At 44.1% G+C, this 25166-nt stretch overlaps 1 protein-coding gene across 5 annotated transcripts in view; it reads right to left on the reverse strand.

The window, feature by feature from the left end:
- Positions 1 to 25166, reverse strand: part of daam2 (dishevelled associated activator of morphogenesis 2) — an 85833-nt gene that overhangs the window by 5033 nt on the left and 55634 nt on the right. For 4 of the 5 annotated variants that reach the window (XM_044047927.1, XM_044047926.1, XM_044047925.1 and 1 more), the window contains 20 exons: positions 24980 to 25074; positions 17377 to 17710; positions 16134 to 16244; positions 15954 to 16057; positions 15214 to 15280; positions 14950 to 15067; positions 14719 to 14857; positions 12639 to 12697; positions 12297 to 12481; positions 11898 to 12200; positions 11689 to 11796; positions 10241 to 10270; positions 8296 to 8402; positions 6930 to 7014; positions 6682 to 6788; positions 6204 to 6292; positions 4251 to 4419; positions 3671 to 3778; positions 3076 to 3136; positions 2708 to 2839 (listed from right to left, as the gene is read on the reverse strand). In XM_044047927.1, the coding sequence (XP_043903862.1) occupies positions 2708 to 2839; positions 3076 to 3136; positions 3671 to 3778; positions 4251 to 4419; positions 6204 to 6292; positions 6682 to 6788; positions 6930 to 7014; positions 8296 to 8402; positions 10241 to 10270; positions 11689 to 11796; positions 11898 to 12200; positions 12297 to 12481; positions 12639 to 12697; positions 14719 to 14857; positions 14950 to 15067; positions 15214 to 15280; positions 15954 to 16057; positions 16134 to 16244; positions 17377 to 17710; positions 24980 to 25074 (2511 nt within the window). The remainder of the gene's footprint in view (positions 1 to 2707; positions 2840 to 3075; positions 3137 to 3670; positions 3779 to 4250; positions 4420 to 6203; positions 6293 to 6681; positions 6789 to 6929; positions 7015 to 8295; positions 8403 to 10240; positions 10271 to 11688; positions 11797 to 11897; positions 12201 to 12296; positions 12482 to 12638; positions 12698 to 14718; positions 14858 to 14949; positions 15068 to 15213; positions 15281 to 15953; positions 16058 to 16133; positions 16245 to 17376; positions 17711 to 24979; positions 25075 to 25166) is intronic. The other variant, XM_044047924.1, reaches the window with a different exon arrangement.

The raw sequence follows: 25166 nt of genomic DNA on the forward strand, positions 1-25166 counted from the left end.
CACACACATGCACACAAACATGCACGCACGCACGCACACAAACTGAAAAAAAGAGGAGCAAGAGGTCACACTGTGACATTTCAGTGTTAAGGGAGTTAAACGATATCTAATTAACTCATTATGTAATTAACATCTGTGTAGAAACAGCATTTGTTTTAAATCAGCACAAAGGACGGGAAACCGTGTGGTTTTCTCATGATCCCTCATCATCAAACACTAACACGGTGAGGTCCAAATTAAATAAGCTAATAAGTTTGTCTGTCGTTTGTCTGAAACCTTCACCTGTGAGGCTGGAAGTTAAACGACAAAGAGACGCTGTATAAAAGCTGGTGCTTTCATTGCACACAACACAAAACAACTCCACATGTCAATTAAAAAATCAGATAGTTGATCAATTGTCCAGTTGCACTCGTATTTTCCAAAGCAAACTGCAGCCATGTTTATTTTGACGGACACGAGGAGCGGATGTGAGCGCGACACTGGACCTCACTAACTGGACGTGTTTGTGTGCGAATGTTTAACTACAGAAAGTCAAATTACAGGAAGTTACACTTTATTGAACAACCACCAGGGGGTGATAGTGAATAAACATCCTCCTGAGGAGTTAACGGTCTCAGGTCTTCTTCATTAGAACGTCATGTATTTTATAAATCACACGAGTGATTGACGATCAGTCAACAGCAGCTTTTGTTGTAGGTGATTTTCCGGTTTAAAAACCAGGTCTTAAAGTTTCACGTGTTAAAGATTTAACATCTAAATCCTATATTGTTATAATTTTCTTTACATTTCTTAATGTTGGGACTGCCTTTATAAGCAAATCTGTGATTAATAACTGTATCAATCTGCAGTAATAACATAACTTAGAGGATGATATATACATATGAAGACGCTGTGGTGGTTGATTCCTGTAGAGAAAAGGTGTGGAAACACCTCAGCCTGCTCTGAGAAACAGTCGCGAGTGACAGATTTATATTAGACATGAGTGATGTGTTTGATTCTTTCATGCTTAATCTAGCACTGGCACTCATGATTCCCTCTTTTATCTCCACCACTCGCTCTGAACAGCACATGTGGGACGGTGAAGCACTCCCTGCTCTGTTTTCTGCTGCAGCTGTGTTGCTCTTGGACAAAGAAAAAATAATCTGGTATTCTCTGTGCGACTGTGACGATGAGATGTTTGTGTGGACGTGTTGTGAAGTATAAATCCAACAAATCTCTCCATGGATCAAAAAAAAAAAAAAAAAATCCCCCTCTCACCTCGAGGAAACCTCTGTCCCAATGACCCACATGACCGTGGACAACTGTAATCCTCTGTAGTGTATGTAGTAGTGTGTGGAGGGGGTGCATGTGTCTTTTACAAACACACACACGGATTGGTTGCCATGGAGCTTGACGAGCCTCAGTGGACCGCCTGCTCTGTGCAGTCATCCTTCTCTCCCTCCTGAAGATGTGAGTGCACGCCCACACTTCCATATTTGTATTCCACTGGAAACCTAACAGAGCGTCAAAGAGCCTCGACAAGCTCAGAGTTTATGCGTCAGACTCCCCACTTAACACACACACACTCACAGACACAGAGACACACACACACGTGTGTGTGTTCAGAGTCTGGGCCGGCGAACACAAGTTCTTTTGTTTTACAGCAGTAACCAGTGGCCTGCTCCTCCCGTGACGTCCTGACTGACCTGTTTTCCCTCCAATTTCTTGACCGACCTCCTCCTTAAACAAACAATTAAGTAAAGAGGAGACGCTACATAGAACCCAGTGGCCCTTCCTCCTGTCGTTCTCTCCCACAGTCTTATTTTGGTTAAGAGGGTAACTGTGACGATGCTTCTATAGCTGCACCACTGGCCCTGTAAACTGAATAACACGTTCACATGCATCTTTTCAACACTCTGGGATTCCCACATTCCCGCTGCTGATGTCTTAAGCGTATATTCTCCCAAACATACATCAGAACACGAGCCAGCGGGGGTTCAAGAGGCCGTTTGTCCCGGCTGCTCTCAGAGGGAGAGCGCTGATTTAAGAGAATAACTTTAAAGAAGAGGAAACACAAAGAGAATACAGTAATGTGAGGGTGGGGGGGGGAAATCCAAGAGTCATCTTTCAATGCCGCGTTTCCCCAGCACTGCTGAACTCATCACAGCAGACGAAGAGGGATCGCACAGAGTTTCACAGCTTCTCCCTTCGGTTCTTCGTCAGTGTCTGACGTGTCTGCAGGTTTGGGAACCCGATCCCATTTCTTACTCTTACCCCGACCACTTCTCCTACTCCTTGGCCCTTCCCACTTGGAACTAACAGGCGGTAGTGACTAAAATTCCACCCCACCGAAATGGGACACCCCTTCAAAAATGCAGCACATCATCACCTAAGCAGACACGACATGTTTTTGCCAGATATTCCACATGTAAAAACTCCCTGTCAGCAGTTGCTCTACTGCTATAATGGACTACGAGTATTATTAAGCATTAAAGAGCAGCGATGTTGGAAAACAAGTGGTCCAACATTACTGTTGGACCACTTTATGGTATGTACAAGAGACTCTCTGTTGGGGTTGGCATAGCTACACAACATGATGACCAATGTTTGCTTTAGGACAGTAACGCTAGTTTCCTTGGAGACGGTTAATAACCTCCATCCTACCCCGAGAACAGGGACACTACGCCGACGTGTGAATGAGTAACACAGAGGTGAAGCTGGTGACTACCTTGTCCTTGGCTTCACTCAGCTGGTCCTCCAGTTCAGAGAAGCTGAAGCCAGCCACAGTGATGAAGTCGCTGATCACGGCCACAAACTTGTCCCCGCGTTCCCTCGTCCTGCTCTGCTGGTAGTGCAGCTCCTGGCGATGAAGGCAAAGGAGAAAGAAAAGCACAGCATCAACATGTGCCGCTCGTGTTTCTGTGAAGTGCGACGTGCGTATGTTCTGCTTGTGTGTGGCACCGATGACGATGTAACCTAAGAGCAGCATTTAAGACACCTCACCCCGCCGTCCCGCTCTGCCCGACTCCAACACATGATTACAGACCAGAGAAGAACCAAAGGGCGGAAACATGACACAAACACACAACAACTCACCGCCTCCAGAGCCTTCAGTCCACTCCTGATATTGTTCACCTCTTTCTCCAACTCAGCCAAACTAAGAGAAAGACAGAGGAAATGTTTGTTATTTTACTTTCTAACATTTTGGGATATTTCTGTGTCCACGTTTTCATTTTAAATAAAAAATGTAAATCTGTGTTAGAGAAGAACCTTAGTAAGTTTACACAGACTCTGTGTACGGTGTTAAGGTTTTTGGCTAATATACAGCACAATGATATTATTATACATCTTTTGTTTTCCCAAGGGAATTGTGCTTGTAACTGGGGGGCCTGTCGGTTCAAATCCCTGCTAAGTCAAGGGCTCAGCAAGGTACCCAATCCCCATTGCTCATTGTTAATTGGACCTCCTGAGTTGGCCCCACATCCTGAGTAATCCTAGTGTCGGTACCAAGGGTTGCGTCAAAAAGGGCATTTGGTGTAAAAACCTCTCCTAAAACCTCTGTGTGGATCATTCGCTGTGGCGACCCCTAGTGGGGGGGAAGCCAAAAAGGAAAAAAAAAAAACTACAACAATTGAGAAACAGAGAGTAGATCCACACTCTTCCGCCCTCCAGTGACAGACTGTGCACTCACTTGACTTTGGCAGCCTCTGGGACGCTGTAGAGATCCTCCAGGATGTGCAGCGTGTCCGGGTAGTTCTTCTCAAAGATCATGATCAGGTAGTGCAACATGGTGATGTTCCTGTCGGGTCAAAGGTTAAACGCGTCAATCAACACAGACTCAAGGAGACTTTACCACAGTTTAACAAGATTTGTAATTATTATTCATGTCTCTACATATCTAAGCTGTGTTTTCCTTTTAACAACATGTTAACCACAGCACACTGGTGGCTAATGAAGGTATTGCAAGTGGGCCTTAAAATGGACTCTTCAAATTCTCCCATTTAAATTACAGTATATTCTTTGTTCTGTGGAAACATTTATGCTTTTAAATGTTTAAAAAACACGTATGGCCAAAATCACAATTATCAGTATTATGATTATTCAGTGTCATTAGGGACAACAATGTTGTGAGTTCTGTGTTATTACTTTGCATTTTGGGGAGCTCTGTGGTTTATGTTTTCAGAACATATGAATGAGTTGCAAATTAATTTAGAATCAGAATCAGAATATTTTATTGATCCCCAAGGGGAAATTCTTGGTATGTGGCCCACCTGTCTATGCTGGACTTGGTGTCGGCGATCTTGTTGAGGCTGGAGATCTTGAAGCCGAAGGCATTTCCTCTCTGGCCCTTGTTCATGAAGTTGCCAAAGGCCAGCACCACCTCCAGGATCTGAGTGAGCCGCTTGCTCCGCACCACCTCCCTGGATGCGCTCAGGAGAGCTGAGGAAGAATTGAAGAAAACAAGAGAGAGAGAGGGAAGCAGTTGGAAAAATCATATAGGTTGGTGATGGATATTGAAACCTTTAACTTATAGGAAGAACAATCTGGTCTTTTTCCACCGACTGCCACGGTCTCAGCCCTAATGGAGACACATGCAACTAAAGAACCATCTGTCTGGGGCCCAAAGGTTCTGATCCTGTCTTTCATATTTTAGCACTCCTTCGATGATTGATCAATATTCCCCACAAAAATAGCGCAGCTCAGTGGGGAAACCTATCAAGTTCTTCCATCCATCCATAAAACAGCAGCGGGAGGGAAATATTCCAAACATAATCCCAAACTGTCCTTCCCTCCCCCCCCCCCGGGAACACACTGGTCTGGCAGAGTGCAGGTGCTTCCCGCTCTCTACAGAGCAGAGGAAAGCTCAGTGTGAATGTGAAAATCATTAACAGAATGTGTATTGTTATTGTTACAGTGCGTTGTGCTGTAATAAAGCATGGGAACTATTCTCCTGGCTCCGCTGACCCTGTTCTGTTGGACGCAGTCAGGCTTGGCTGCACACCGCACCGTCTTTTCAACATGTTGGGTGGTCCAGGGAAACACACTTTCTTCCAGACATTATGACAACGTAAGATGAATTATAAAAGGAGACGAGAACTCGACAACATTACGGCATTGACGAACAGCGCAGTCGGTCTGGGAACGCTTAAACCTCACAACAAATATACCGGAGACTTCAATCTAAACTCGCGCTCACTGGATTACGTTGGCACAAGAATGATGATGTGTTTAGTAAAGCCCGGAGAGACATTAATCCCACTGGAGACGTGACTTTCAAGTAGCTGTGGCTGAAACAGCCACTTCGTCAGTACAGGACATGTACACATGTGTCACTGGAAGCCTTTTCCCTGGTGCTTTGAAGTCGGCTACAGTGTTTATGAGCGAGGCTCCCCCCTCGCAACATGGGCCAGCTTTCCAAAACAGCCTCCCTGGTAACCTGGACGCTGGTTTGCAGGGGAAAAAATGAAGAGGGCCAAATATACAGTTGGCGAGCTGCTTTCAAGCATCCACACTCCACACATGCACACTGAGCATACAGACGGGACTTCACAGGGCTTCGGGAAATGCACTGGTCAAAGTGTTCGAAAGGTGACGACACTTTTAGTTGTTGGTGTGTCGTTCTGTAACTGTGTGTATAATACAGTGAGGTGGTATGACCCCAGACTAAAGAACTTTGTCATAACACAGGAGAGAATTGATCAGAGAATCTAAAGCTGCTTTCAGACACGCACTGAAGTTCAAATTCTCAGGGGAATGACTGCAAGTACACATGATTGACAAACTTTGAAAAGTAGTAACAGTAGTAGTATTTGAAACAAGTGTGTGTCTCAATCATTTCTGTTTTCTCGACCCGAGTACAGTACAGTACAGTACAGTACAGTACAGTATAACCTTTCCAAATTCAATTTAAAAGAATTGGTCACAAATGAGCGCCGTCATCTTGTGAAAATGTGGAAAAAAGCACATTTGCTGAGGTGTATCATCGATTATTCATGCACGTGAATATTTCCAGCATCAGGTCAGTCAGTACATTTACGTGACGTTGTTTCATATAGAGTCGTTCCCAGAGGAAGTCAAATCCAGCGCAGTGTGTTTGTGGACTGGAGATCAAATGTATGCACTTCCAATTTGAATGGACGGTAGAAAGACACAAAATGACCCTTGACATTTATTCATGGTCGTGAATTCATTGTCAGTTTGGAGTTTTCTGTGTGTGTCCATACCTTCAACTTTGGGCTTGGTTTCACCCAGACGCTCTGCAAACTTCTTCTTAAAGAACAGAGCCTGCAGTCTCTGCTGGTAGTGGTCAATTCTGTCGAGGAGAACAGAGAAAAAACATTTGCAACATCTCTCATCATCTCTCAGCCTATTATCATCTAATTTAAGAAAAAAAAAAAGGTTTGTAAGACATTCCCATGTCAAAGAAGAATCAAGGATATTAAAAATAGAAATAACTTAATAATAATCAGTCCAAACGTGATATGATAAGGGAAAGGGAAAGAGAGAGGACAGGGTATTACTTTAGAAAAGAAAATGAAAAAGATTCATTATCTTACACAAACAGAGAAGATTCTAAGATAAGTTTAAACAGTGATTTCAAATGTCGCTGCTGTCTGATAAATGATGAATCACCCTGAAGTCAGAGGCCTCCACTCACAGTGGTATACATGGTATTACTGGACATACAAGTGCTCTGCGTACCTGCTCATTTCAAAGAGGAAGCGATCCGCCCGGGCCATGCGCTCCAACTCGTGTTTGTGCTCCTCCAACAAGTCAATGTCACTTTTCTCTGGGATAAACTTCAGCAGCTGCAAAGACAGGAGGCCAAATTTAATCTGGATGTTTATGCCGCTGAAATGCGTCGCACTAAACTCTACATTAGAAATTAGGGTGTTAGAAATCACCACAGAATCCAAGTCCTCGAAACTTTCCTAAACGCTGGAATTTACCTGCTCCAGCATATCTTTGGCCAGCTCTTCTCTCTCATCCATCTCCATTATCGCCCTCCTAATCTCTTCATTGCTCATTTTTAACCTGCAAATGAAAAGTAAATTGTTAAGTGAAAGTTGTTTTAGTTAGATTTTGTGATTAAGTGCCACATCGCAGCAAATTTATACAATTAAATAACTGCGAGTGGGCCGGGGAGGAACCATTGTGAGCACAGATGTTTTTCAATGCATGTGATCGGCGGTAAGTGTGCCAGGTTGTGATCAATAACAGCCTTGTCAGTCTGTGCATCAGGGCCTTATTGACTAACTACTGACCCCATTAGGATCCGGTTTGTACCCCTGGGTTATTTTCTATTGATGCAAAAGTGAGTTGAGGGAGCGTGCCACAGTTTTGTCAGACACAAAGATCTCAGGGAGCCTGTTTATTGATCTGCAAAGAAAAAAGATCAACAGCTGCTGGGAGACACACAAACGCTGCGTTGTTGAGTGGATCTTAAATGATGACAATTGATTCCAGCACAGATATAATGGGACTCTAATTCCCTCGAGGGGTTTATGTACCTTTATTTCAAAAAGCTCATTGAATTTGGAAACTGCCGTCTGAGACACATCCCCCTTCTGGACGATGCATTCTGTCTTTCACAAGACAGTGACTTCCATTGAGGAGACATAGATGGTAATTCAATTACGCTGACAGATGTTTCTTTTGTGGCGATCAAAAACACATTTCCTCTCACAGACATAAGGAGCACCTGCCTCCAGCAGCTCCATATCCAGATGCATCTGGTGACCCAAGATTTTACAGCGGCCTGTTCTCAGGACATTTCAGTCAGTCGTATACTCTCATGCAGCCGTTCTCACATTTACAATGAAGTCAATCTTTAGTCACATGATCACAAGAGATGTGTTCTGTTCCACTGTGATCATGTGAGGGGTCCACATGTCAGGTAAAAGAACACACAATGTGCTTTTATTTATTACTTTTATTACTATTTTAAAGATGACTACTTTTAATTTCAACATACAATATGTGACATTTCTTCATCAAAATATCAAAAAATGATGCTACTAGTATCAAATATGTGTGTACTTTTGAAATACATAGAAATCTGTATTTCTATTCATGGATCCCATGGATTCCCATGATCACACGCTGCTCTAGACTAGAGTTTTTGGTTTTGATGAGATGGAAGAGCTCAGTAAAATATTCCAAAATCTCTTCAGATTCTCTCACAGTCCACCTCGAGTATCTTCACGACCCATGAAGGGGCCGTGGGCCACTATTTGGCCTCCGCCGCTTGTATAAAAACACATTTTTAACTCTTTGTCTATTGTGGGCATAATGTAGTTATTATTATATCCTTACTTTGAAAGCAGAATGACACAGTTCTGTGCGCGTCTGCCGTCGATGACCGACAGCTCTTTGACCTTCCGCGTGCTGACGTATATGTCGTCCATGGAGCCGGTCTCTTTCTGCGGAAAGATACAAAAAACAGCACATCAAGCTGGCACCGCAGCTCTATTTATGTGCTCATATAAAACGCAAAGCATGCTCAATGAAACCCTTTTCTTCTCACATCTGTCCGACATCTCATGACCTCTGTCTGAGCATCTCGCAGCGCTGTGTTCATTTGGTGCAGATTAAGTTAAAAACTTGTAAAAACCAAAAAGTCAGTAGTTGGAGTTTGATCGCCGTCTTCTCACAGTTAAAACGCTGCAACTCAGCCAAATAGTTCATTTGGCTTCAGGTCAAGTTCTCTGACCTGTTTTTGCACCGAATGTCACGTGTAATGCATCAATGCTCAGAGGCCGTAATGCACGTCTCATTAAAAATGACTGAGGTTGTATGAAAACACATTTTTAAAAAAGTCTTGGACATTTATACAAAAAAGTAAAAATCATGCCCCAGTGAGCAGCAGATCTAAAGAGGAGAGGAGGTTTTTTTTTGGTGAGTCACTGCAGCGAACACAATGCAGGCAGGCCCATAAACCTCTCAGAGGAACAGGAAACACTGCTCAGAACTGGACTCAGGCCAGCCCAGATATTTTTGTAAGCTGCACACAAATGCAGTAAATTATAAATCCACAAGGGGAAAGAACACACGTCTGTGAGAAATGGTCAGAGTTGCATGTTAAACGCGTTCTATTTATGGTCCAAGCTGGATCCCTGCTCGCCAGAAAATGCCGAATTTGAGGTTGCCGGGTGTGACGTGTGTAAAACAGATGCGGCTTGTAAAGAAAGTGTCGTTTTTCCATGCCCGTGTTGACCTTCAATGCCTGGCACTGGGTTGTGGGGGCAACTCCCATTCACTGGCGCTGCCAAAGCCCACTCTTCCCACACACTCAGCCCAATAATGCCAGCTTGGGTATAGCATGTAAACTGAATTTAAGCGGAGACTAGTCCTTTCATCTTTTAGAACAGTCATCAAGTGACGTAACTGAAATGTGGTCAAGTATTTGAACTGGGTTTTCTTTTTTTTTCTTTCTTTCTTTCGTGCAAAGCAACCAACACACGCACGCACGCACACACGCACACACACACACGAGTGGCTGCATCTAAAGTCAGCTTTTTCCTGCTCAGTTCATGATGATTAATTATGACAATTAAGGCAATGAGTGATGACCATGGTGATGACGGTAATCAAGATGGAAATGTAGATGATAATGAAGAATAAGGCAATGATGGTGATGAAGATTAATGACGAAGATTTGACTGCCCAAAACTACAGGCCAGACACTTATGAACCTTCATTCATTCATTCATTTTCTTTGGAGTGTTGGTGGTTTTGTGGGCACATTTTCCCAGCATGCTTTGGATAACCCTGCATTATAGATTTATGTTAGTTATAGAAGTGATTCCAGCTTCTCTCCCTGTGACTTCTTGCTTCAATCCTTTTACACGTGACAAGATAACTGATTTTTATAATAAATGCATTAGCAAACAGTTGCATATTCACACAAATAGCAGATTGTTTTCATCAAGACTTGGGTCTATAGTTTTAATCAGCTCAACAATCAGTCTCCTTGAAGCTATGTTTTCTGATCCACTATGTTCCCCAACTCGTCTGCTGACTAATGCTGAGCAGGTCGAGTATAGAGAAGGTTGATCTGAGCTGCTTGCAGCTGGAAACCGTGCTAACAAAAGCAGTGAGGTTGACCTAAAACAACCAAATACTGAGCAGAGCGATGTTGAGGAGCTCTGCAGAGCGGGTGGACCTCTGGCTGCACAGAGGAGAAGATGCCAGAGCAACAGAGGTATAATGTTCTGAAGCTAACCGTGAAAACAAATTAAAAAAAAGGCCTTTAACTCACCTGTTTGAAGGATTGGTTATTAAGCAGATCCTGCCCGGGCAGTCGGAGAGCGCAGAGAAACACACAAAAAAATTGAAAACACATGCAAAGATTAGCACTTGAAGCTGAAAGAGTGGTGGCTATAGAGCAGAGAACAGTAACTATGCACACTACAAGCTGAAGCTGAGAAGCCCTCAGAGAACCCAGTGAGAACAACAATCACCACCTACTGCCCGAGTCATCAAGAGCTCATGAAATCTTCACTGAAAAGCTCAAATATTTCTGTGATGCAGAGGTTAGAAAGGCACGGTTATATTATTATTATTTTCTCTGCTGATTGCATCTACATCTGCCCTGACATGCAAAAACAAGAATATGAAAAATGAGCGCGGCCCTACAGAGGGCAAACATAAACAAGAGCCTATTTTTGAAAGAGAGACCAATGACAGGCTTAAACCGTGCCATGTATCAACACTGCAATATTGTCTGGTTGAATTGAATCCTGCTCCTGCCAAATGGAATCAGGACGTCAAAGCCAGGGAGATCTCTGTTTTTTTTTATGTGGCTACATTCATAAAGATCCAAAGTTACCCATTGGCCTGTGCCAATAAAAACCTGCTCTGTATAAATAAATAAATACTCTCAGTAAATCACTGTCAGAAACGGCCTCAAATGACCCATTACTCTTAAATAAAAGCCCGCAAAGAAGAGTTGTGCTTGTTGTTGTCGAGGGGCTTTTTAAACATGGCAGTAAATGCCTAATGCAGGCATTCTTTCACAGAGATTATGTGAAGCTCCTCCTCGCTTCAGACTGTCATTACTAGAAATTAATGAGGGCACTTCAACTGCGGTCGTAAAATATATCAATTTATGCAACTGCACCCCAATATTATCATATGACAAGTGGTATGCAATTATTGTGCAGCACAGAAAGAGGTAATTGGCTTACAGGCACGCATACTGCTATTATCCTATTAATTAGACCCGGGTCCAATATGATTCCAGTGAATCGCCTCTTTATTTGAGTCCTGACTCATGAGCCCATGAAGACCCAGACAGCGCAGCAGTTCTCACACAAATAACGCTCTGCAGATATAAAGGGCGAAGCTGGAGCTCTGTGGCATCGCTATAGTAAGAGCATTCAGCAGTGAACAGTTCCTCGTGTTCGCCTAGAGCCGGTCCATTAAAGAGTGGCAGCTCAGCATTTTCCATTGTTATTACCAAGCTGTAATGTAAAGTGTTAAACACAAATAACTACAAAACACACCAAACCTAACCCAAACTGTACCGCTTGGTGGAAACAGGCCTTCATAATATCTCTCTTCCCCTCAGTTCATTACACACACACACACGTGTGTTCACACAGTTACTCACAATAACAACTGTTATTCTGGAGGATTTCTATATGTTAATATTCGCCAAAATGATCACACACAGTCATAAGAGAGTATTTGAGACAAAATCCAAACCTGCTGTCTCTGATAGGCTGAAAACATCTTCTCTATGTCCTTGAGGTCAAGAATCTTGAACGCTCTCAGGTCATCGATGTCATTCCAGATGGTTCCATTGATCAGATTCTGGAAAACGGAAGGGAAACACGAGGGGTTAACATTCAACCGACAAAAAAACTGGATAACTTTTATACATGTAGTTGCAAAAGAACATTTTGCCTTCTCACCTCTCCTAGTTTAGACCAGTTGAAGGACTTGAGCGGGTGAGACGGCTGAGGGATGGACTTGGAACGCAGCGTGTTCGCCGAGTTGAAGGAGGAAGGAATAGGAGGAGGTGGGATTCCAAACATGGGAGGGGCCCCCGGTGGAGGAGGCGGCCCACCGGGCGGCGGCGGAGGTGGCGGAGGAGGCGGGCAGCTGAACGGCAGCGGCGGAGGCGGTGGTGGGAAGCCACCGGTCATGGGGGGCGGAGGGGGAGGCACAGGCCCACCAGGAGGGGGAGGAGGAGGAGGGAAAGACGAGCTGCCGCACTGTGGGACAAGAAATGGACGATAAAAAATAAAGTTTTAAAAAAAGAATGGTGGTAAATGATGTCATTAATACTAGTTTGTGCAGTGATTGCTCACAGCGATGTCATTGATGCGTGACGACAGGTCCAGGACTTGCTCCCTGGCTGAGCGCAGCTCCACACCCTCGCGCTGCAGCTTGTCCTTCATCTTGTTCAAAGTCTTCATCATGTCCTCCTTCTCCTGCGTCTTGGTTTCACACTCTCGCTCCTTCCTCTCCAGTTTACCGAGCAGCTCTACATGATCTGAACAGGAAGCAGCGGCACAGACAGTGTGTTCAAATGATGCCGCTTCACATTATAATGAAGCGCAAACCGGAGCGTGAGGAAATGCACGTCGAGAGGAGCAGAAGATGAGCCCTTGTTACTCTGTAAAACTCATTTAAGAGATAACACAAATCACCTTTCCTGAACTTCTCTGCCTGGTCGCGCCACTGTTTCACCTCATTCTCGTTGACCAACCTGTGGAGCAAGCAGACACAAGTCAGACAGAGGCAGACGCAGAAGTCAAACACAGCCTTGCAAAAAAGAAGAAGAAAGGGGCCGACTACTGCTCAACCACGTCAATCCTCAACTTCTGAGGAAATGTATTATCATTGGATTGCAAATCTTTTAACAGCTAACAATGACTCTTGTCAGATTTAGAACTATTATTGACCAGGTTGACGCAGAGTGTTGTTTTTAAAGCTGCATGTCTGAAACCAATTTTATGCAGAGTTATGAACAGGATTACCTAAAACTGAAATTTAGTGATGAGAAATTAGTGATTTTGCAAATGAAGCAGTGGAAAAAAAAAACATTATATTCCAAGTATATTAAAGAACTGAACTGGATTATTTCAGAGATTAGTTCAGATAAATAAAGACTGGAAAGTGAAAACCTTGAGCATCGAGGGAAGCCGTAGCTAGAGGAGAGAATATAGACATGTTTCAGTGAGTGCTGATGTTCTGCTGCCATTTAAAGGCGAATCATTAGGTCATCCAAGTGCTGCTTTAATTACAGCTCAGGTAATGATCGATGGATCTGGCTCACGATAACAAAAAGACACAATGACTTTATTTAGTTAAAAAAAAACTGTCTTTACAACGTTGTGGAAAAACTGTGATCCGTACAAAAGCGTTCATTTTTGATCAGACACACCTGTGAACACTCTGAACCGTTGTCATGGTAGACACAGATGATGAATGACTTTGTCTCCCAGTTGTTTTAACAGTTGTTTTAAGGCCCCTCCCCCTCCACCTCCTCCTCACCCTCTGAGCCACCGCGGCACGAGACTGTACGTTTTCACCCTCTAACCATCGGTGCCTCCGGCACAGAGCCACAGCAGTGAGGGAATCTCAGTTGATGCCGTTTTTCCAGACATAATTTACTCCCAGAGTGTTTATGGAAACACGCAGCTATGCTTTGGGAGTAATGTAAAGCAAGAAGTCGAACCTCAGCGTTTTTGACCTCTGTGATGAATCTCCAACGGACAGTAATGGACATCCGGACTCAGACGAGGCATCCAGTTTCACCGTTTGTGCGCAGCGGAAAGAACTACACTCATGTGTGCTGATTGCTCAGACGATGGAGGCTGAATTAGTGAACAAAGTCGAAGCCAAGTTTTTACCACAACGCTACATATTTTTGGGTGATTTCACCACTGAGACTAAACACATTCACTGTGGATCCAAGAGCTCAGTGCAGAAAGAACTAAAATGAGCACAGTGGACGGGAAGGACGAACGTGAAAGAGAAGAATGACAGCACAAGGAAGGAGAAACACAAACCACATGTACTGTAAGGTCTAAACACCAGGCTACACAAACCTGCCGCCCCTGAGTATCAATGACCGTTTGGAAACAAATCTCAAACTTTGCCCACAAATACAATCCTTTACTAGAACTTGAGTCACTCCTCTTTCTCTGCTACATGACATCACATGACCTGAAATGTCCTTTAAATGTCCAGCTTCCACTTCTATAACCACGTCACCCTGAAAGCATGGCTTCCTCCCATTCTCCGTGCATCCGCCTTCACCTCACCTTCACTGCTTATGATTCATGATTGCTGCAAATATTCAGAAATAAGGCAGCCACACCTCCTTAGTCATTCATCTCTCGGTTGGACGCGACGCTGATTGAAGCACATTATCTACAACACTTTCCCAGAAGTGAGAGTGACTTGGAGGGAAGCACTGGAAGCACAGTGCACTTAAGAGAGACTTCCTCTGACACCGACATGAATTATAGGGTAAGGTTTGGCCTGAATATCCACTCATAGCACACAAGTGTTATTAGTCCTTACATTTATATGAACTGTAAATGCTTTCATGGTAACAAACTGGTCGTAACATCACCCGTAACAAGCTGAACGTCCATTCTGAAGTCTTGAGATTCATTTGATTGGAGAAGTCAGCGCCTTGTCGGCTACTTGTGTTTACTTTCTGTGTGGTTTTGTATAAAGTGCATGCCTCGGGTTACGGGATTATAAGATCCCACTCACAGTCGGATGATGTTCTTCACATTGAAGTTATCCAGAGGAGAGATGTCGGGGTCCTCTCCCTTGTCGTCCTGTAGAACGATCTGCTGCAGGATCCTGTCTAAGAGCTGCCAGTGCTGCAGGGTTCCACCTCCACGCTTATCTGGATGCACAGTTACGAGCAGAAACATCGAGGTCTCAAGAATAATGGTGAACAGTTTGTTTTTTATTCAGACCTCTGAAGGAGTTACTCACAGGGCAGCTGCAGGCAGTGTTGGAGGATGGAGATGAGGTGGGGGTAGGAATCTGTGTGGCTCAGCTTCTTCTTGATCACTTCAAACATAGAACCTGCACTCTTGGTATCTACATGGGTCTGTTGAGGGGAAAAAATAAGCACTCTTGAATGAAGAAACAAATTAAAAACAAATTAAACCACACAAACAAATTGGTGCAATCTCTGGTTCCATCTTCTGGCAACACACTGGCCTGTTGTGTGAAGATGATGGTGAGATTACTCACCATATCAAATCGTTTTGCGAGCTCTGAGTCATCCTCATTCCGCACCATCTCAAAGAAGTCCAAGTGCCTGAAGAGACAAAGAAGACTCTGATTAAAGAACACACTACATGTGCATTTAACATGAGTCTCAAAGCCGCCTTTGTGTTTTCATATCCACAGCTGAAGCTGAAAGATTGTTACTCATGGATAAACCATCCAAACATCTGAACAGGTTAACTGTAACTCTTTGTTCATAAGAGATCTGACTGCGAAGATAAGACGGACACATTAAGTACTGACTGACTAATAATACACGAGTGATGGGGGCTACATTGATTTATTAGGGTTATCAAGAACATAACTTTTTGTGTGGTTATGTGGTTGGTCACAGGATTATCAAGTTTTATTCTCACACTTTTAAATGTGTGAAGCAGACTGCACACTCTCCTCTAATGTCTCCTCACACCTGTTTGACCAAAGCATAATATTCTCCCTTTTGTTCTCTTGATTGTTTCAGTGGATGTTCCTTGTGTTCCCGTTGTCCTTTCAGAGTAAGTTCATTTCAAATATTCTTCCAAAATGATATTAACTTCAATCATCGAATCGAGTATTAAACCGGATTCATCATCACAAATTGCACACCAGCCAAATTGTGAGTTGGTTGATGTGCAGGATGATTTGCTAACCTAAACAAAAGGGTATAATATACCGTAACTGAGCTGCAGAATAATCACAGAGGTGGATGGATGTCTCCTTCTCACCTGTCCAGAGTGGCGTTTTCATGTCCTCGCAGTTTGTCGATGACTGGCTGGATGCCCAACATCAGGAACTCGTACCTTAGATGGAGGCGAAACTCCAGGTTGTCCTGAAAAAGAGTGAACAATTTAGCCAAAGACAAAAGATCATTGACAGAGATTTCCCTCTGAGGAAAAGACACTGACCTCCCCAGCTCCAGCATTCAGCACAGCATTGATGAAGGACATGATGGCTGTTTTCAAGTTGACCTCGTCCCTGTAGCGACCTGTGCTCCGGTCCAGCTCGTTCAGCAGTGTCTACACGATCAACGAAGGACGGGAGAAACGGCACGCAACATGTCAGTGAAGACCTGGTTAGTAAAGTCTCGTAGAATCAGGTGACACAAGGTCACAATCCGTACGTCTCTCACCCTCACACCCCCTGACATACTTCAGCAGCTTAATCACAATCCAAAACAAAATTAAAAACACTCTGAGACACTGAATCACTCGGCTCCTGTTGTGTTAACTTAGCCCACGATGGCACGATTTACCACGCACTCTGGGGGACGTGTGAGATGTGGTTTGTTGACTCAGTCCTGCAAGTCACTAAAAATGTTCACATTCCTTGACCTCCATAACTCTGGACGTCCTCACCTGCCTTTAATATGACCCGTGTGTTGACTTAGCCTGAGGCCAACAGTCTGCAGCAGCACGAGTCTCCAACTTATCAACATGACCTCAGCTTGATTTATTTCAGTTTGTCTCAAATAGCTCTCATGCCTCCTCGTCTGCCCGCTGTCTCGTCCGGCAGAGTCTCCCTAATACCTGACTCACTCTGGTCAAAACACATTTAAATTCCGAGCTGAGACCAGTGGAAATGTATTTAATCAGCATTCACTCCCGAGTCAAATGACTCAGCGATGCACGCAGGTTTTTAATCGGCTTTGGCTGCAACTCGTACAAGTGGGAATACAAGACCCAGGTGAACGTGCTAATTTCTTCTTCTTCTGGATCTTTTCTGGAACAATTGCTAATTCCTACATCATTTCTGGTGCAAAGAGCTAAAATGCCTCTTCATTAGCATAGCCGCTAGCTATGTATGTTCTTGGCAAACCTAACTTTTTACAGCTTAGGCCAGCACTCTTTTTTATTTCATTTCATTACCTCCTTAAAATTATTCACTTCCCATTGAGTCTGCACGAGAAACCAAAGATACAAACACAGTAAAGACTGTGGTGTTGCTGTCGTTTCCTTTGTCCTCTGACTCGTTGTGTTTTTAGTGCATTTATGACATCACATGTTACACATGGGTGGAGAAACACCACAGACCAGACCAACCACTGGCAACAGGAATGGTGTTAATTGCCTCCTTTTTTTTGCTGGTTCACTAGGGTTCAAAACCCACGGGTGGAGTATGGAACATGAGCCGCACTGTAGCTTCTCTCACCTGGAAGCGAGTCCTCTCAGCAGCATATCTCTGGTAGTGTGCCATGGCCTGCAGCACCTTCTTGTGTCCGTCAGGCACCAGGCACACGGCACCGAGGATCTCCAGCACGGCCACCTTGGTCTTGACGTTCTCCGTCCGCAGGCTCTGGGAGATGGTGTTGATGCTCTGCGGGTGGGCGAGCACGTGAGCGCGGCCCTGCGAGTTGTTCATCAGGGCCTTGATGCAGCCGATGACGGAGGTGTGGACGCGGCTCTCCGACGTCTCGTAGTCCATGCTGCGCAGGAAGTTGAGGAGGCAGGTGAGGCCGTCCAGCTCAATGAAGCGCGTGACGAACCTGATTCGGGGCAAAAATGGGTGCAGATGAAGTATAACAGCTGGAAAGTATGAAAGTGTGAAAACTGCATTTAACTAGAGAATTGTTGTAGTTAGTGAAGAGTCTGCAGCAGTTTCATTCTGTTATAAGAGAAGTTTGCGTTTATGCAACAGACTCCGTTATGAACTGGTCACGGTCTTGAAGTGACCCTCATATGAACAAAAGAACAAGACCACTATGCACACAAGTACTATGCTGAGTACAGCATGCTATTGTATGAAAGTAAACAACACTGAGGCAGCTGAAGTCACCGAGTACAGTTTTATGTGCAAGTCACGGAGCAGTGGAAGTCAACACATGTATATGGACGTGCATTACACTTATATCCATCTGCTTTTTCAATATCATAATTATTGTTATTCACTTTCCATATAGAATATTCTACAAACCAAGAATGTCATTACAGTGATAAGTTGTTTATTTTTGCACAAGATAATAACAAACCCTGTCAAACAACTGAAACAAAACAATACTGAACCTACGCATTGCATTCACTGACATTTGCTCTGCTCATGCTACAGCCTGTAAACCACAGGTGATAGGTGTCCATGTCCTATTGTTCACATAATGCATCCTCTAACATCTCACAGTTAAACCCTTGCCGAGTTTAAACCCCTGACCCGCACTACGAGACGGCAGCAACTCTGCAGACACTTCACTGAACTGTAAGATTTCACACCAAAAAGGTTATCTGGGTTCGAGCCTCATTAGCTGAACTAATTATAAACGAGCGAGTCAAGAACCTCTGTGCCTGAATGACAGACAGGACATGTAAACACTGAGGGATGTCACGTCTTGTCAACACACTGTGGGCCGTTTTATAAATGACCTTCCCGCTCCCACCAAGATTCCTGAAAGGCCTCATAAATTATTTCAAACAAATGAGGGCTTGTGTCAGGAAAAGAGCCAGAGCGAGAGGAGGAAAAGAAGGATGCACGCAGAAAGCGAAAAGGACAGTGAGGACAGACAGAGACGCTGCAGCAGTTGAGATTTAGACTCGTTCCTCTTTTGCCTGATGTATTTACTCTGATGTGAGAAGTTCATTCGCTGAGACAGACGCGGAAAAGAACATGGTACAAAAATGTAAACCATCAAGTGATTATCTTATATCCTCTTAGTTCACACATGATCCATCTCAGACTTACATGCATGTAAGCACTCACACACACACAGAGAGTCTTTACCTGGTATGACCAGTAAATCTCTCAGTAATCCACTCCCTCTCACTCCCAGTGGCGCCTGAATGAGATCAAGAAGATCACACTGCACACATGCATGTCTCAAGACAACTGTCCCTGACCAAGTATTTACTTCTCAGGGAACAAAAACAATGAAGTTTCAAACTCCACTTGACAGCGTGGTTGCAAAAAAAAAAAACCCAACTAATCCAACACATAACATTTGATTTTATTCAGATGTAAAACAGGCACTGGAAACAGATCCAACCGTTAAAAGACTTTCAGTGACAAGAGTTTGGCCGTCGGGATGTCCAGTGATAGTCGTACGCCTGTCTGAGATTTACGAGGCCACCTCGGAGAAAGACGGGATTAAGAGTAGATGTGAAATTATGCTACACATCCTCTGTGATTAATATATGGAAAGCAGAGGGTGAGAGATGTTGTTCTTGGAGTCTAGAATCAAAGGCGTCGTCAAGATTCAAAGCTCCACTTGTTGGATTTTTCGCTCTGCTGGCCTGTCAAGAGCCTGCCAGAAAAACACACACACACACACACACACACGAGTGGGCAAGAACTCACCCCATGCATCATAACCCAATGCATGTGCGTGTGTGTGTGTGTAGTTGAAGTGGGAGGACAGATGCATGCAAAGGAGTTCACGCAAACACACGTCTGGCTCTTTAAAACGATATTCAGCAGTGACTAATCATGTGCACGGTTAACAAAACCTTAGAAGCCGACATCCAAAACTCCTCTCCCTCCTCCTCCTTCCACATCTTTCATTTTCTCTCCAGTGAGCACTTGACTCAATGGATCCCATCTCCTCTGACTTTGGAGTCTCCTCTCGTCTTCTCTGACATTCACGCTCGGCCGAGTGGCGTGCCGCCCTCCTCTTTTCTCCTCGCTCTTCTTTTTTTTGGAACCACCGCTGCATTCTTGAAAACCCGCTGGGTTTGCGTTCAAGACGGCGATGGTGCTCGACGACTGCTGCGTACGACATGAGCCTGAGCAGAGCTGAACAATACAGAGGCTGAGCCAACCACACACACACACACACATTAAGTTCTTTAGACAGACAAAAGAAAGACGTGAGGACTGTAACTTGGAAGACTAAACAAAAGTGAGCAAAGAATGACCGTGATGTGTGTTGAGTCGGGGCCAAGGATGATAGAAGGTGATGCTAGGTTAGCTGCAGATTGCAATTTAAAAATCGAGACCCAGGGATATTTATTTTTTCACGTTATTAAAAAACTACCAGTGCTGCACGTGATCCATCTTTAAAACATTAATCTTCGGCGATCTAAAAAGAGCAAAACCCCCTCAAGCAGAAGCAGACGATATTCCGAGCGAGCGCGGGGCGAGCGCAGAAAACTAATCCAGATGCTCAAATTGAAGTTCAGAAATCCATTCCAACCAAATGGGCTGTTGAGGTTTTCAGCTTGACAGACAAAACATCCTGGCTTTTTGAACCGAGGATGACCCTGTGTGGCAGACAGGCGGTCAAGAGTTCAGCTTGGCCTCAAAGCCTGACCACACACTTCTAAGTGCACACATAAAATCAAGTGATCGTGCGCTGCTGCTGCTGCTGCTGCCCGACTTTCTTCTCTCGTTCGTACAATCACCACGTACACACACACGCACACACACACTGAGGTGCTGCATGAGTCACACACCATCTATCACCCCAGCGCTCACATTCAAATAAAAGGTGCTTGATGTGAAGCCCAGTGTTTGACTGGGGTAAAATATGAGCCGAACAAAGGGTAACAAACATAAAACTGACACATTTTTACATATGACCAGACAACAATGAAACCCATGGACACTGTGCACATCTGTGCAGTGCAGCACAACATAGCAGAGCATTGAGGGAATGACTGAGTTTATTTATTAAAGCCATGTTGATGATTGATTTAATGTGATATTAACATGAAATTAAATAGAAACAGTTTGCGGCCCTGATTCACGGTTAACAAGTCAAACAATGAAACAAGACGGTCCATCGTCTGGGATAAACAGCTGATTCTGAACGAACTAGTGAGACATCTGCATTCTAATCGTGTTTCGTACTGAAATGTGAATACAGCAAAGTGCATATTTGACAACATTAAGCAAAGGAATGATGATGAATAATGATTCAGTACACTGAAAAGAACCGCTCTATAAGTTACTAGTTCATGTGTGTCGAGTATGATGACTCCGCCCACGTTGAGGAGGTACTATAGTAATGGTAAATGAACAAAACCATGACGAGTAGAGCCGTGCCGGGACTATATCGTGGAAATGTGCCATTAGAGCAATCGCCAGTGTTGTGGACACTCTGCTTCACTCCACCTTTTCCCTGCTCTCCATTTGTTTGTTGCCATTAAAACACAAACCCCTCTTTAACTCTGCCTGCATCTACACACCTGGCCCTCTGTCCTCTCCACTTTCACTTTAACTGAGTCTTTAAGGAGCAGAGGGTGAGAAATGTGCGCTCTGAGAGAAGCAAAAACACGGCTCCATCCAAGACTCTTTCAAGGTGTGATACTCCACTCCGCCATTAATGTTTCTACTAATATGTGAAAACAAATATAAAGTTCTCCCTTTTTTCTTTTCTTTTTTTCAAACTCGAAGCTTTGAGAGATCCAACAGCTAAATGTTTTGAGGGATAATATTTGCACGTGGTGGTGGCAAATCGTCCAAAGGGTTATTGACACAGGAGGAGGACGGCTGCAGTCCGCTCGAGTCAATATTCTTGCTGGAAGAAATTTACAGAAACAATGGTCATGCGAGCCGCTCTGGGAAGCAACGCAATGCTCTGCTGACGTGAGCCTGGGACTGCAGTGCATTCTGGGTCAACACAGCCTCGCTGACCCCCGGAAAAAAACTTCATTTCCTGTCCTCCTGGAGTCATTACACCACGAAAATGACAGTGATGGAAACACAGGATGTCTTGACTAAAAGCACGGGGACGTAAACATGAGTGAGAATGACTCAGCAGATCAACGACCTTCATGTAAATGCATTAAACAGTGAAGTCTAAACCCCAAAACTGTATAGATATGATGTGACTGCACAGCTGTCTCTGGCACAGCGGCCCTCACATGTTTACTAGAACTAAGACTGGGCTGTATGTGAGTAAGCATGCATCCGTAAACATTTAAACTCCATCCGACAGCTGATAAACAAACGGCAGAGAAAATGACATGAGCTGCGAGTTCATGCAGGAAAATAATTCAATTAAATTTCAAAATGACGCCAATTTTATGGGTGTTTATAAGTCATCACATTGATGTTTTAAATAAGTACAATATACACTAATCTAACTAATACAAATGTTAACGATTCAAAACTATTTCTGGTCAGTGGGAAAGTTCTTATACAGCAGGGATAAAGATGTCCTGCTGTTGCTGCTCAGAGACAGAGTCAGTGTTTGATACAGTCCAGTCGCTCTGAAATAGTGTTGTAGTTTCAGTGTGTGTGTGTGTGTGTGTGTGTGTGTGTGCCAAGTCTTCATTCTGCCAGCATTAGATCACTGTTCCTACAGTAGCTGCAGTGCTTCAGATGTTAGAAATGCCACCGGAGTGATGTTTGCTCGCAAACAGGAGCATGAGTTTTACTGAAGAAAACTCATTGTTCTTTTCTCTATTCCCACGGTTCTCAAACTGTGGAACAGGCGGCACCACCAGTGGAACGCAAGCTTCCACTGGTGGTACTTGGAGGAAAATCAGAAATACGGTTCCACTGTAAATACCAGGGTATGTGATCGGAGAATCAAATAACAATAAATAAGTTAAATGATAATAATTAGAGCCGCCTCATCTCCTAATTTGGCGATGAAGTATGTGTGAGGAAGAGGAGGATGATGAGAGAGCAGATTATCTTATTGGGAATAAATCTGTGAAAAGTCTGTACGATGCACTTTGTCTCTTACTGACCAGATTATTTATTTTGTTTCTTGTCATTTCTTCTGGTCTCTTCAGATCTTTAATCCAAACAAGTTGCTTTGGTTACACTCACATCAAGATTGAGGTACGACTGCAGTTTAAAATTAGTTTATATTAAACAGAACGATGTGTTGAAGTTGGTTTTCAGTGACTTATACTGGGCCTGGGAGTGACCGTGATATCGGTGGGTGTCTTGGTGACAATGTGGCGTCTTGTGCACTCTGCCTGGCACCCGGCACACTGTGGCCCTGCAGAGCTGACTGAGGGCACAAGGGCACCTCTTCACATCCACACCCAGCTGCCTCTGTGCAACGCCAGAGGGAAGGAGGGTGGGAGGCCGTTTCAGGCAGGCGTCCAAACACAGACATGAATCAAAGCTCAATACGGACAGACACCAACACCATCATGTCTCACACGGGGACAAGATGGATACACACAAAGGGACGCAGGAGAGTCCACTTTCAAACACTGCGTGTCCCTTTTGTTGTGTGTGACAGGTGAGGTGTATTTGTCACAAAGCTGGGACGTGGCGGGACATTAACACGCTGCCCAGACTTTCCCTGGGCACACACAGAGACTGTGGGACACACCTGCTCCACACATCAGTGCTATTGTGCCAAAAAAACATTTGTGTGCTAATGAGCAAAGACTCACAGAGAGCAGTGTGGCTGCAAACGCAGCACTGAACAGCGTTGAAGAGGGAATTATAGCCACCTTTGTTAAGGTAAAATGAGGTCCATAAATAAAAGAGTGAATGAGTGGAAGCACAAGAAAGATGCATCAAGAGTGAAGTGTCTAAAACTGTCCTGGGGTATTTACCACAGCTGATTCCCTTCAACTGCAAACTTCTCTCTTATTCCTACCCTGACACTGAACTGCTGTTTGTTTCCTGCGTGTTATTCTTTCATGTAAAAGCAGTTCATGTGAATCCATCCACAGTAGAAAGTTTGTTTTTGGACCGTAAAATACTTCATTTTCCCAATTCAGTAGCAAAGAGGCCAAAAGAGCAGTTGATACGGACGAATGTGAGCAGGTTTCAAATCAGATTTAATGTTTAATCAGAGCATCCACAGGCTCCCCCCTTCAACGAGTCCCTGGAACGAATCACTTTTATATTTTATGACCGTTACAGGGATGAGTAATATTTTGAAATGAAACTTAAATCATTAATTTCCTCCGAACATTTTGGAGCACTTTGGCTTCAAAGTTAATCTTGGCTCATCCCACAGTCTTAGGTCAGTTTCACCGGAGTGAAGGCTGGAGCTCTTTCATTCATATCCAATCCCCTCACTGACCCGACAGCATTATGAAGACGTTTTATCCACTGATGTTAATTATACCATTTAAAGTGTATAGAGTCGGATATGTACGGGCTGTTTCTGTGAGGGAGGTCGTCATTTTCAACCCTCTCCTTCATAAGTAGAAGACAATGAATATTAAGTTAAAAGATAAGCTCTTTATAAAGTACTTTTTACAAACTTTTCACTATTTTGAAGGACTACATGTAGCTTGTGCCTTTCCAGACGTCCATGTTCTTAGACTCCGAGAGTTGTTTCCTTGTTTCCAGCCCCACACGTGAGCAGATACAAACATAAATGTGGACTATTCTGAAACACACGTAACCCAGACATGACCCAGACACAAAGTGTCCTGAGTATTTGTCACTCTGCACATTAGTCACTTAATAACTGCCCTTGAGAAAACTCAACACCCCCAGTTTGGCGCAGACCACTGCATCACACAACTGGCACAGGCTTGACTGACAGCTGCAAAGGAGCTGATGATGAGGGAAGCGGGGCAGTGTTGTATTCGTTCATGTGTCCTTGAACATTTTCTTTGTGGTAATGACTGAGGCAAAACAGCTGTCGATGGCCATAACAGGGGAAGAGAAATTTGGAGTGCGGATCTAAAAATATCATTTAATTGCTGGCATTTCAGTTTGAAGTAAGTGGACCCCCTTTGTTGGGACAAGAGCCTGCGAAGCCGTACTGTTGCATGTTATATCTGCTGGATTTACTAGGTGTGACATTGATTCAACCAGTCCAAGAGTGGGAATGCATGACTGATGAGCGTCGCACAATGCAGGTCTCTGTACGGTCTGAGGGGGAAAAAAAACAACTCACCTCATTGGCTGAGTCCGAAGTGCTGTCTTCAGATCTTCCACCACCTTGTTCCTCATTTCCATTTCCTCCTCGTCAAAGGCAAACAGGGTCTGCATCTGCACAGATTGTGGAATACATGACTGATTGCTCTCCATCACATGGTTATCAGTAATACCTGTCAAAATGTCCACTGGACACGCTGCTTATT

Source organism: Solea senegalensis, linkage group LG16 (assembly GCF_019176455.1).
Source record: "Solea senegalensis isolate Sse05_10M linkage group LG16, IFAPA_SoseM_1, whole genome shotgun sequence".
NCBI classification, from domain to species: Eukaryota; Metazoa; Chordata; class Actinopteri; order Pleuronectiformes; family Soleidae; genus Solea; species Solea senegalensis.